The sequence below is a fragment of the Tupaia chinensis genome, unplaced genomic scaffold, assembly GCF_000334495.1.
Source record: "Tupaia chinensis unplaced genomic scaffold, TupChi_1.0 Scaffold143651_1, whole genome shotgun sequence".
NCBI lineage: Eukaryota > Metazoa > Chordata > Mammalia > Scandentia > Tupaiidae > Tupaia > Tupaia belangeri.
This window is the reverse complement of record NW_006203500.1, coordinates 2662712-2675691: the sequence shown is the minus strand read 5'-3', so window position 1 is coordinate 2675691 and position 12980 is coordinate 2662712. Positions and strand designations below refer to the sequence as shown.

The following is a 12980-nucleotide window of genomic DNA, read 5'->3' as shown; positions in this document are numbered from 1 at the left end:
CTGCTAACCACAAGATGGCTGCTGTGCCGCATCAACTGATGGTCAACTCTGCTTGCCAGAACCGCCTTCCTGAAACTGTATTCCATGGAGACTCACCTACAGTTGCGGAACTGCACGAGACCCACACTTGATCCAACCTTGAATGGAATCTATTTTCCCTATTGTTAAAAACTTTGGACTCGTGACCCCTCTCCCTCTACTCGCAGGTATCGCATTTTCAATGACCCCTCTGGAGGATAGCTGTCTATAGCAGAGATAGAGTAATTGGGAGAGGGGGAAAGGGCTGAGGGTCAAACATAGGATAAAAAACATATTTATATGTATGAAAGTAGAAATGGAACAGTATTGGTGACGACATGCTTGATTAAGACACTATGTAGTTTATCCTAGATGGGAAACTACACTTGGTGTGTTGTGATGATACTCAGGGAATGAGTGTTAGGCAATATAATTTAATATAAAAAAAGTAATAAGCAGGAGGAAAAAAAAATGCACATTTGATGACTGAAGAGAGTTGTATGGACACAACTGGGGTCTACTTTATAATATGTTCATTCTACTCCCTGGGGTTTATGCCTAGGATCAGATTTGGATACATGTGTAAGGATATGTCAGCTGTGCTAGCTAGTGGATATACTTAGACTAATTGAGTTCATTGGTAGAACAATTGAATGGGGGGGGGCGGAAGCCATTGAGGGCAATCATGAATGTCAGGGACAATGGAGGAGGAAGATGGGACATGGCAGAGGGTGGGGATGGGGAACCTAGGATGGCAAAACAAAAGGCAAGGTATGCAGGACACAAAAATTGGGAAATCATTTGCTGAGAACATATATGTTGATGTGCTTGATTGAGCCAATGCACAGTGTATTTTGGATGGAAAATTCATATGTGTGTTGTGATGAGAAAAAATTTATAATAAAAAACAAAGTATAAAAAAAAAAAAAGGAGGGAGAAGAGGATAAAGACAGCAGTGAACAATAGAGAGGCAGGATGGTAATGAGAAATAGATATGGTTTATTACCTGTTGATGATGACATGTATAGTATTCTCAACTGAACCGGTCTGGGAAGTATTTCATAATGGGTGAAGTCTTTTTAATAAGCAAAATGAGAAATAGTGATTGATTGTTTAAAAAAATTATAATAATAATTATTGGGAAAAGCATGGAAAAGATATTGAATGATAAAGCGGGGAGATTGATATCTCTGTATTGACTGACATGCATGGCATTCCCTTTTGAAAAAGCAATGGAAGTCAATGTAAAGTTATATGTAATCTAGTGTAATAGAAAGAAGATTATGATGATAATAAAATTAAAAAAAAAAAAGCCAATTTAAAAAAAATCCATATTGGTAGAATACTTAGATTGAACTAGCTTTCATGATGTAACTCGTTATTTTTATTATAAAATATCAATACCAAAAGGGAGTTTATGTCTCACTACTATTTTACATGTATACTTTTAAAATTTAATAAGCATACTCTAAATTATTATGCTTTCTGCAGCTAAGTATAATCTTCAATGACCTACAATGAAATGAAAATCAATAGAGAAATGAGAACATTATTAACACAGTGGGAGCAGTCATGTAATATACAGAAACACATCAGAGCCCTTTGGATGTAAGAAAGCTGCGAGAAAATTTTTTTTAACTCTACCTACATGCATGTCTTTGTATACTCCTCCAACTTTTCTATTCGTTTTTTATGATCTTCTATTTGTTCTTTTATTTGTTTTAGATTTCCCTGAAATAGAAAATGAAATCTAAAATCAATTACAGCCATTACAAACCAATAAAATTACATGGCTAGAATATAAGCTGTTATAAATTTGAAATGAAAATATATAATTATATAAAATAGTTATGAGAGCACATTTTAATTTGGAAAAGTCAGTCTGGTATAGAGTTTTGAAGTTACACAGATCAGGGTTCAAATCCCATCTCTACCATTTGCTAGATATTTGCTCTCCAGTGATTTCACTTAAAACTTCAAGGGAATTATTTTCAAATATCTATACAGTTCTCATCTATCCTTCAAACTAATTAATTTGATAAATATTTACTCACTGGCTAACATGCAATAGAAACTAGAGATAAAATAATAAATAGGATAGAGTCCTTAATGTTTGGTAGGAGAGACAGTACAGTGGTTTAGTCACAATTTAGGCACCTACTACAGGGCAACTAATAGGCACAACTGTTGGGGGGAGGACTTCACAAAAGTCTTCCTCTATCCACTTTATCATTAAATTCAAATACTAGGGTAGCCTCCAACTAGTTTTATGTTTTTAATCTTTTCCCCATCAAATTCATCCTATGAACTATAGCAAGATCATCTCTTTAGATCATTACTAGATGGTCTAAAACTAGGAGAGTATGAAAGTAAAAACACAATTCTTTTTCAGTATAAAATACCAGAAAAATATCACAGTTTTCAAGTGGAAAAGGACAAACATATTCCATGGAGATAACTATTCTGGTTTACTGACTGATTACACACACACACAAAAATCACTAAACAAACATTGTGTGTCCCAAGATCCTGAGAGGAAAACAGAGGAGAAGGGATTGCAGCATGGCCATTCCCCCTGTGGGGTGATTTCTCACTTTCTGTCTCTCTGTCTCTCTCTGTCTGTGTGGCAAGCGCACGTGCCCTATAGCAAAAACCTCTCCAAAAAAGAATGTTGAGCCATAAATACCATCAGAGATGGCAAATAATGGTTCCAAATATTTGGAATCAAATTTTTCTGAAAGCCAGTTTTATATAAACTGCCAAGAAAACAAAAGAAAAAGCAACCAAACAAAAAATAGGTCTTCCATCCTTCATTCAGGATGAGAGCACTCTGGTGGAGCTGCATGACTGGCAGACTTATCGAACCAAATTCTGTGGTTTTTGTTTAGTTATCATCTCTTTTACTTTCCTAGGGCTATATAATGACAAAATGCCACAAACTTGGTGGCTTAAAACCACAGATATTTGTACTGTTGCAGTTCTGGAGAACAGAAGTCTGAAATCAAGGTGTCTGCAGGGCCATGTTCACGCGCCTGGCATGGGTTTTAAGCCACCGGGTCGGGGACGCAAACCACAGTCGACTACATGGGAGTCCAGCAACATAGCCATTACGCTAAATGCTGGTCCCTCAACATTCTTTATAGCAACAAGATGAATACAAAATTAGAAGCTTATTTAGAAAACCTTTTTTAAAAGACAGAGATTAATGCTATGGGAAAAATAGAAGAAAATGCAGAGGGGACTACAAATTTAAAGAGGGCAGTTAGGGTAGGCCTCACTGAGAAGGTAGCATATGAGCAAAGCCCTGTAAGAAGCAAGGAACTTAAGAAATATGGACAGAGTTCCAGGCAGAGGAACAAATAGTGCAAAGGACCTGTGGAAGAAACATATACATGTTCCAGGAAGCTAGTACAGCCAGATAACAGAGAACAAGAGAGAAAATAGGAAAAGGTGGTATAAGCATTAAATGGGAGGGGAGAGGTGAGAATATCAGGTAGGTCTATGTAGGTCACTCGAGGACTTTCATTTAATTTTAAGTGTGACAAGAAACCCCTAGAGATTTAAAAAAAGACAAGTTTCATAATTTGATTTAAGGGCTGCTATGCTGACTACTGTGTAGGAGTCAAGGTTAGAAGCAGAGAAACCTAACTAATTAAACAAACAAAAAAAAAATGAGAAACCTAGTGGCTTATATTAATCTCAACTCAAAATTAAGATGGTGATTTGGATCAGCATGGTAGCAATAGAAATGAAGAGAAAGGATCAGATTCTTGTCATATTTTAAAGGCAGAGCCAACAAAATTTCCTAAAAGAGTCAAAGTTGAACTACACAAATTTGGACTGAAAAACTAGTAAGACTGAATTGGCATCTCCTGAGATAGGAAAGACTAGGTTTGGAGCATATTTGGGTTTAGGTTTGGAACTTAAGGTTTTTGTCCGTTTGTTTGTTTTTGCTCTTGAGAGATTTTTGCAATAGGGTGTATGCACATGTCAGAAATAGAGAGAGATAGAACGCAAGAAATCACCCCTCGGGGGATGGCCATCCTGCAATCCCTTCTCCTCCATTCTCTCGTGAGTTTGGGCATGCACGCACATGCATCTGGCATGAGTTTCAAGGCACTTGGTCCGGGAATCGAACCACAGTTGGCTATGTTGGAGTCCAGCAATGTAACTACTATGCCATCTGCTGGTCTTGGAACTTAAGTTTCAGATGTCTACTGAACATCCAAAATGAAGATACTGAGGAAGCAGTGGCTATCTATTATGAGGTTGAAGTTTAGATGTACTGAGTTAGAGATATAAATTTGGGAATCAGTAGCAGATGGTATTTAAAGCTGTGACTATACTTCACCAAGGCAGTAGTAGGATGAGAAACTACAGTGATAATATAATCTCTTAAGGTTGTTGGAGGATTGACTAAATTAGGTTTACATCAGTGCTTGGCACACAGTATATACAAACACAGACTACATGATATTATTATGGTTACTTCTTGAACATGTCAGACCTATTTCTAGAGATCTATTTCTTTTTGAAATTTCATCCCTCAGTTTCTTCATCTGGATACTAGAACAAATACCTCTACAGGACGGTTGTGAGACATAAAAGAGCTAATAAATGTGAAGTGTCTAACAAAGTAATCAATATGTTTTTCCTCTAAATTCCAAATTTAAATTAGAAAATCAAATATATATAATTTCAAATCATTGGCCCACTATAACTTATTAGAAACGGTAATCATATTTACAGGATGGCCCCCAGACACCAAAATACATAGTGAATTGCTAGTAGTATTTAAGGTGCTATAATAATCATTGTAGAGCTCAAGTTTTAGCCTTTAGAAAAAGGTCATGAGGCTTAAGAGAGAGAGACTAGATGCTTGGTGTATTATCGTACTTTCCTCTTGTTCAACCTGCCCATCTGAGGCAGACATACCTATCCTCACTATACAAAAAAAATCAAAGCCCACAGGAGTTAATTAACTTATTTACTGAAATCATACCCCTGAGTAAAGAGCAATGCTGAAAGCCAAGTCTGCCTTAAATCTGCAGAACACCATATCCATGCCTTGAGGGTTACTCACAATATATTAATATTGAGTTCCTTTTGGGCTAAATGTCCGTAATGTTTTGTATGACTATGCATTCACCTCTATCATGATACTTTTTTCCCCTTTCTCTACACTTCTCCTAACCCTACTGGACTAAAGTACAAGTAAGAACAGAGAATAAGTGATCACCAGATGGTATAGTGGTTATGTTGCTGGACTCCCACATGGCTGACTGCAGTTTGAATCCCAGACCCAGTGGCTTGAAAATCACACCAGGCAGGTGTGAATGCATGTCTAAGATCCTAGGAGAAGGGACTGTGGTGTAGCCAACCCCCCGGGGTGGTGGTGGTGGTGATTTCTCACTTTCCCTCTGTTTCCAGCAAGTGTACACACACAAAGGCAAAAAGAGATTATGTCTTCGGACCATGCCTATCACCCTATAGATGCACAGATACACAGGAATAAAGGTATTGTCCATTTTTTTAAAAATTATTTATTCAATTTTATTATTATTATTTTAAAAATTGCCACTGGGCATGTGCGCTCACCAAAAAGGGGGTGGGGGTAGGGAGTGAGAAAGCAAGCCACCATGTGGGAGTCGAGTCCAGTGCCTAAACCACCACACAACCTGCTGGCCCCAATACCATCTTTTTTTTTTTTTTTTAAAGAGAGATTTTTGCTATAGTGCACGTGCACTTGTCGAAGAGATGGAGACAGAAAGCAAGAAATCAGCCCCAGGGGGAATGGCCACATTGCAATCCCTTCTCCTCCATTCTCAGGACTCTGGGCACACATGCTTGGCATGAGTTTCAAACCCCTGGGCTGGGGCCTTAGCCTTAGTCAGCCATGTGGGAGTCCAGCGATGTAACCATTCTGCCATCTGCTGGTCCCTTTTAATAATTTCTTTTAAAGAATTACCTAAATTATACTAAGCAGCACAATAGGCAATCCAGAAAATTGTTAATTGCTAATGTTTGATGTAAATCCACTTATATATTGAAAACTTAATCAAAAGGGAATAAAATTTCATTGAGAAGAATTCTAAATCATTACTGTATGATGCAAGATACCTGAACTTCTCCATGCCTCCTCTTTTCAAATGCCAGTCTTCCTTCCTCTGCCTTCTGTTCCCACTGCAGTTTTTCCAGCTGTTGAGTCATTATAGCTACTTTCTTTCTTACTTGCTCTTTAAGTTCTTTATAACGATGCAGCTGTATAAACACCATTGAGACATTGCTAACTCAAAGACATGAGAAGAAATTCTTTGTGTGATACCCTGTATTAGCAGACAATCTTATCAAAAGCTTGTTTTATATCAATTAGGTCATATTGGCCACCTTCCCTGGGTAAAATAATGTGAACATAATATGAAAGCCTCCATATTCAAAACTGTTTAGGTAGAGCAATAGGTTATTCAAAACAAACTCTATGATAAGGTGTCTGATAAAAAATTGTACAAAGAAAGGAGAATTCAGAGAAAATTATATTTACTTATATACTCATTTATTGGTGTATATACATGAGTTGTGATGTAAGATTATCATAAAATTAATAAGAGAAATAACTTTTTTTTTGGAGAGGTCTTTGCTACCAGGCATGTGTATTCACCAGAAAGACAGACAGAGACAGAGAGACAGAAAGCGAGAAATCACCCTCGGTGGGGATGGCCACGCCGCAATCCCCTTTCCTCCATTCTCCTCTAGGGATCTTGGGCATGCATGCACACGTGATCAGCGTGAGTTTAAGCCGCCATGTCCAGGACTTGAACTGCAGTCAACTACATGGGGAGTCCAGAGACATAGCCATTACGCTAACTGCTGGTCCCCAAATGATAAAATTTTAATTGAGAAAAATGTTTGAAAATTTTAGTTACATATTTTTTGATAGTCATTATTAATTTATTTTAATTAAATCTTGTATATTAATTTGGGTATTAATTAATCAAACTTTAAATACCCTCAAGTAATCAATTTCCCTCCTGTCAATTAAGTGATCCTGTCTCTTTAAAGGGATGTATATTTGACTTTTCAGTTTTATAATCTTCATGGGGGAAAAATGATTACCTTAAAAACAAGTAACTTAGGTAATTACTTAACTTTTACTATTACAAAATTATATCATGTAATCTTGCTGAATTATTTTCTAGGACTTTAACTCCTAAATGTTATCATACCATCTAATCTTAGAAAAGAAAAATAGTCTCAAGATTAAATTTAGATTCTGTATACAGGCTGAGAAATTTAAGTCCCCATAATTTATACTCTGAAGAAAATGTCTTAAAATATCCATCCTTTAGGGCCTACCCGGTGACCTAGTGGCTATGAGAGGTCACCCTTTACGTTTTTCTAAGTAAAACAAGCTGAAACAATAGAAACAAGAGATTTCCCATATGTTGACTTTTTCACCTGACTGGCTTCCAGCTCAATGTCTCGCCCTTTATGTAAGATTTCTTCCTCAATCTGCTTTTCAAAACTTTTCCATGCACCATCTAAATCAACCAGCTCTGTTTCCAAGGCTTTAATGTCATCTTCCTGTTTAGAACACTGTTTTTCACTGTCTTTTATTGATTTCTTTGCCACATCTAATTTCTTGAAGTGATAAGAAGTGTTTTCTTTGGCTTTAATGTACTGAGGTCGTTTCTGATTTAAAAGTGCTTCAAGAGATCTAAAAAGGAAAAATAAAAAGTTTCCTCTAATGATTTTTTTATTATACAAAAGGAAGTTCTTTTGATCACATCGTATTCAAAAATAAACTAAAAACCAAAAACCAACTTTCAGAGACTGCAAGCAGATCATTAGTTGTCAGAGGAAAGTGTTAGGGTAAGCAGAAAGATGAAGCATTGGGGCCTTTTTTTTTTTTCTTAAGACAGATTTTTGCTATAGGGCTCATGTGCTTGCCAGAGACAGAGAGACAGAAAGTGAGAAATTACTCCCTGGGGAGATGGCCATGTTGCAATCTCTTCTCTTCCATTCTCTTCTCAGAATTTTGGGCATGTACACACATGTGCCTAGCATGAGTTTTAAGCCACCAGGTCTGGGACTCGAACCACAGTCAACTACATGGGAGTCCAGTGATGTAACCATTACACCATCCGCTGGTCCATAGGGGCCATTTTTAAAGAGTGGTTTAACTACTCAGTATGAGGCTGTAATAGTGAGCACATGACACTATAAAATTATTAAAACCTATAGAACTTGGCCCAGCCATACTGTTGCAGCCAGTAGGGGCACTGATGCACAATACTGGAGCCATATACTATAATTCTATGAAACAATCTTATTAAAGTGGAAGCGAAAAGTGCCCACCTAATGTAACCACTGTACTCTAGTTATACCGCTTCCCATGGGGCACAGGTTAGCAATTCTGACACTGCTATATGTGATTATTGGAGTTGAACAATTAAGCAAATAGTAGATGGTAGAAGCTAGATTTTTGCTGCTGAAATGGGAGGTTATACATAAGTAAAAGAAGGCTAGAATGGACGGTAGTGATGAATTAAGAGTTAGGAGAATCAATATGAACTCATGCTTAGCTTAATATAGATACAGGTAGTTACATATACAAATGTTTATAGGTATGTGTATATGTAAGACTTAGCACACATTAAGAGTTAGCATACAGGGACCAGCACATGGCATAATGGTTACATTGCTCGACTCCCACATGGTTGCCAGCGGTTTGAGTCCTCGACCTGGTGGCTTGAAACTCACACCAGGTTCATGTGCGTGCATGCCCAAAATCCCAGGAGAATGGAGGAGAAGGAAATGTGGCATGGCCAACCTCTCTGGGAGGGGGAGTGATGATTTCTCACTTTCTCTCTGTTTCTCTGGTGAGTGCACATGCCCTATACCAAAAACCTCTCTTTAAAAAAAAGAAAAGGTGGGAACCAGCAGTTAGAGTAATGGCTATGTCGCTGGACTCCCACGTAGTCGACCGCGGTTCGTGTCCCGATCCCGGTGGCTTAAAATTCACGCCGGGCACGTGTGCGTGCGTGCCCAAGATCCCGAGAGGAGAATGGAGGAGAAGGGATTGCGGTGTGACCAACCCCCTGGGGGGTGATTTCTCGCTTTCTGTCTCTATGTCTCTCTCTGTCTGTCTGGTGAGCGCACGCGCCCTACAGTGAAAATCTCTTAAAAAAAAAAAAAAAAGAAAAGGTAGCATACATGCATATATTTCCTAGTTCTAGAGGCAAACCACACCCAGTAGTGATGAGTATACCTAACACCTAGATGTTGGTTCCTAATACCATTCTCCAGTGCAAGAAATGGGGGCTTCTTGGAGAAATGATTGCTTCTAGAACGGGGACAGACTGATCAACTGGGGCAGGCTGATTATAGAACTGGTTCATATAAGATGAGCCTAGAGGAGTCAGACTGTGGAGCAGAGATAAAACACAGTGCTCTTCAAAAACAAATCCACAGGAAAGGTTTCTAGTATGGTAGGAATGCACTTGCCCATGATCAGATGGCTTAAGGCTGGGGGCAAAGTGCAGTATTAAGATACTGTTGAGGATACTGTTGGTGTCTCTCTCTTGTTCAAGGGAGTGAGAAAGAAAAAGAGAGAAAGATCAACCCAGTGGTTAAGAGAGCTGGGTCTCACCTGGCCAACTGTGGCATGAATCCTGGCTCTGGAGGCTTGAAAAACATGTTGGGCCATGTGTGCACATGCCCAATATTCTTATGGACAGGAGGAATGGAGGAAAATGGGGGTTACTTTATCTCTGGTGAGTGCATACACCCTCTGGCAATAAAGTTTAAATGAATGAATGAATGAGCCTGGATCATTTTGCAGTGCCAGAAAGTGAGAAAGTGCTTGGGGAAAAAAAAAAAAGACACAATGATGAGGCTATGACAAAGGAACACAGGAGCCAAATCAGAGTTCTAAAAGGCCACAGCTGAACAATCCTAATTAACAAAATTATGTTATATTTGTTTTTGCCCCAAACACAAAATATGCATAAATCCATTCTAATGTAAATAGATAATTGAATAAATAAGGAGAAGAGATAAAACTCCTTCACAGTAGAATTTCAAATAAATTAGGCAGCTACTTTGCCTTCAAAGTGAAAGATAATTCTCCACTCATAAGTGTGGACTATGCGAGTGATGTCTTTTCAAAGATTCTAGCATGGAAATGGGAAAACAACTAACTTTATAGTGAAAAAATCTATACTTCAGTCACGTAAAAACACTATTTCAATCAGATAATCAAGGTCAATATCAACAGTGATAGCATGGTGATAATACACAGTACAGGATATGTCATACATATGTTGACACCTGATTTGAGAACATTTTACTTCTGTGATATTCCTCCCATAGCCCCAGTCTAATTAAGAGAAAATTTATCAGACAAATCCTAATTGAGAGACATTTTACCCAAAAAATAATAAATATGCTTCAAAACTGCTAAGTTTGTCAAAATTAAGGAAGCCTAAGAAACTGATATAGCCAAGAGGAACCTAAGGAGACAAACAACTAAATATAATATGGTATGCTGGATGAGAAAAAGGACAGTAGGCAAAAACTGAGAAAAAAATGAATAAAGTATGAGATGTATTTAATATATATCAATATTAGTTTATTAATTATGATGAATCTATCATATTAATATAAATAATAGTTGAAACTGGAAAATATAAGAAAGTTCTGTTCTATTTTTATAAATCTTTCTGTATGGCAAGAAGCATTCCAAAATTAAAGCTTATTTCATTTTAATATTTTTGGAAAGGTTTTCACTATAGGGCGTGTGCTCTCGCCAGACAGACAAGAGACAGAGAGACAAAAAGTGAGAAATCACCCCCAAGAGGGGATGGTCACACCACAATTCCTTCTCCTCCATTCTCCTCTCGGGATTTTGGGCACGCACGCACATGTGCCCGGTGTGAGTTTTAAGCCACCAGGTCTGGGATGTGAACCGCAGTCAACTACGTGGGAGTCCAGTGACACAGCCATTACGCTGGTTCCCAAGCTTATTTCATTTATTTATTTAAGTTTTTTTCATTGTTAGAGGGTATATGTGCTCACCAGAGAGAAACACAGAGAAAGAGAAAGGGAGAGAGTAACCCTCAATGTAGTGTGGTCATGCTGCTATCTTTTTTTCTATTTCTCCATCCTGTTGGGATTCTAGGCAAGCACACAAAGCACCTGTTATGTTTTTCAAGCTTTTGGAACCAGGATTCGAACTGCAGTTGACCACATGGGATCTGGCTCACTGAACCACTAGGCTATAGGGTCAGCTCAATAAAAGCTTATTTTAAAAAGTGAATTTTTCAAAGGATCACTTTTCTTTTTCTCAATCTACATAAAACCCAACTAGTACTGGTTTTAAAAACTCACTTTAATTCTTTTTCTGTTTGTTGTAATTGTCTAGTTAGTACTCCATGTTCCTTTTTCTTGGCTTTAACTATGTTTTCATGCTGAGAAAGAGATTCTTTCATGTCATTTAAATTCCTGTTCACATGTTCTAACTCAGTGTTCAGAAAATGAATTTTCTTCTCATTATGATATAGTTGGAAAAGCTGCAATTGTATCTTATTTATTTTCAGTTCTTCAAGGAGACTCTGGTAACGTTCTGCCTAAAAAACAATACAATTCAACAGTTGTTTAAAAGGACTATATTTAAGCTTATCTTTTAAAAATGCCAACTATTGTACCAACAGATAATCCCTACTGAATTTTTTATTACATCATTAGGAAACAGTACTCTTGGCAAAAACAGCATTATTTGAAGATAGTTTCTGAATATATTTCTAAAATAGACCAGTAAAACTAAATAATTTTGTATTTATGCACTCAAATCTATGGTAGTAAAAATAAAGTGGCATTTGCTAACTTGGGTTCTAGTCCCATTTCTTTCTTGGTCTGTGAGTTAGACAAGTCCATCAGCTCCTCACTTATAAATGATGGGAGAGCACAATATAACTTATAAGGTGCCTAGGAAATTTAAATTCAATTGATTCCAGGTCAAGGTTCTGCTACAGGAAGCAATTTTCCTATCAAGACAACTCCAACAGGACTAACAGACTGTGATGGTTCTTAAGTATACGTGAAAAGAAGTCTCTTTAACATTTGCCCTAATAGGGAACCAGCAGTTAGCGTAATGGCTGTCGCTGGACTCCCACGTAGTCGACTGCGGTTCGCGTCCCGGACCCGGTGGCTTAGAACTCACGGCGGGCGCGTGTGCGTGCGTGCCCAAGATCCAGGGAGGAGAATGGAGGAGAAGGGATTGCGGCGTGACCATCCCCCCTGGGGGGTGATTTTTCGCTTTCTGTCTCTATGTCTCTCTCTGTCTGGCGAGCGCATGCGCCCTATAGCGAAAACCTCTCCAAAAAAAAAACATTTGCCCTAATAAAGGAATGGACTACCTCAAGAGGAAAGCTCCTAAAAAATGAAGTATTCTAAGAAACAGGCAAACGATGATTACCAGGCTACTTAAAAAATCTAGAAAGGCCCTTTCTGCTATCTTGGAGTCTGTGGAAGCCTGCTGGGAATAGAACTTCTAAAAGGCAACTATGCCTGGAAGGCTGTGGTCCACAGCCTTTTTATATATTTTTGGTGGGGGGGGAGGGTTATAGGGCACATGTGTTCACTGGAGACACACAGAGACATAGAGAAGGAAAGTGAGAAAGCACCTCCCAAGGAGGGATGGTGCAATCCTTTCATCTCTATTCTCCTCTCAGGATTTCAAGTCACAGTCAGCCATGTGGGAGCCCATTATCTTAACCTCCAAACCACTGACTAGCCAACCTACAGTTACTTCTGCTGGCTATAATCAGGGTCTCAAACCCATGGATATAGAATCCACGTGCTGTATCCCTTAAGGATTTAAACTAATGAAAAGTAAATTAAAGTGTTTTTTTTTTTTTTTTTTTTGGGGAGGTTTTTTTCTCAGAGGGGGCGGGGGCCCGCCA

At 38.2% G+C, this 12980-nt stretch overlaps 1 protein-coding gene across 1 annotated transcript in view; it reads right to left on the bottom strand.

Annotated features, from left to right (window-relative positions):
* The window catches only part of SMC1B (structural maintenance of chromosomes 1B), a gene marked incomplete at its 5' end in the record, with an annotated part of 88127 nt that overhangs the window by 66361 nt on the left and 8786 nt on the right, over nucleotides 1-12980 (bottom strand). The window contains 4 exons of the mRNA XM_006164637.1: nucleotides 1667-1749; nucleotides 6139-6279; nucleotides 7474-7732; nucleotides 11407-11645. Coding sequence (XP_006164699.1) covers nucleotides 1667-1749; nucleotides 6139-6279; nucleotides 7474-7732; nucleotides 11407-11645 — 722 coding nt within the window. The remainder of the gene's footprint in view (nucleotides 1-1666; nucleotides 1750-6138; nucleotides 6280-7473; nucleotides 7733-11406; nucleotides 11646-12980) is intronic.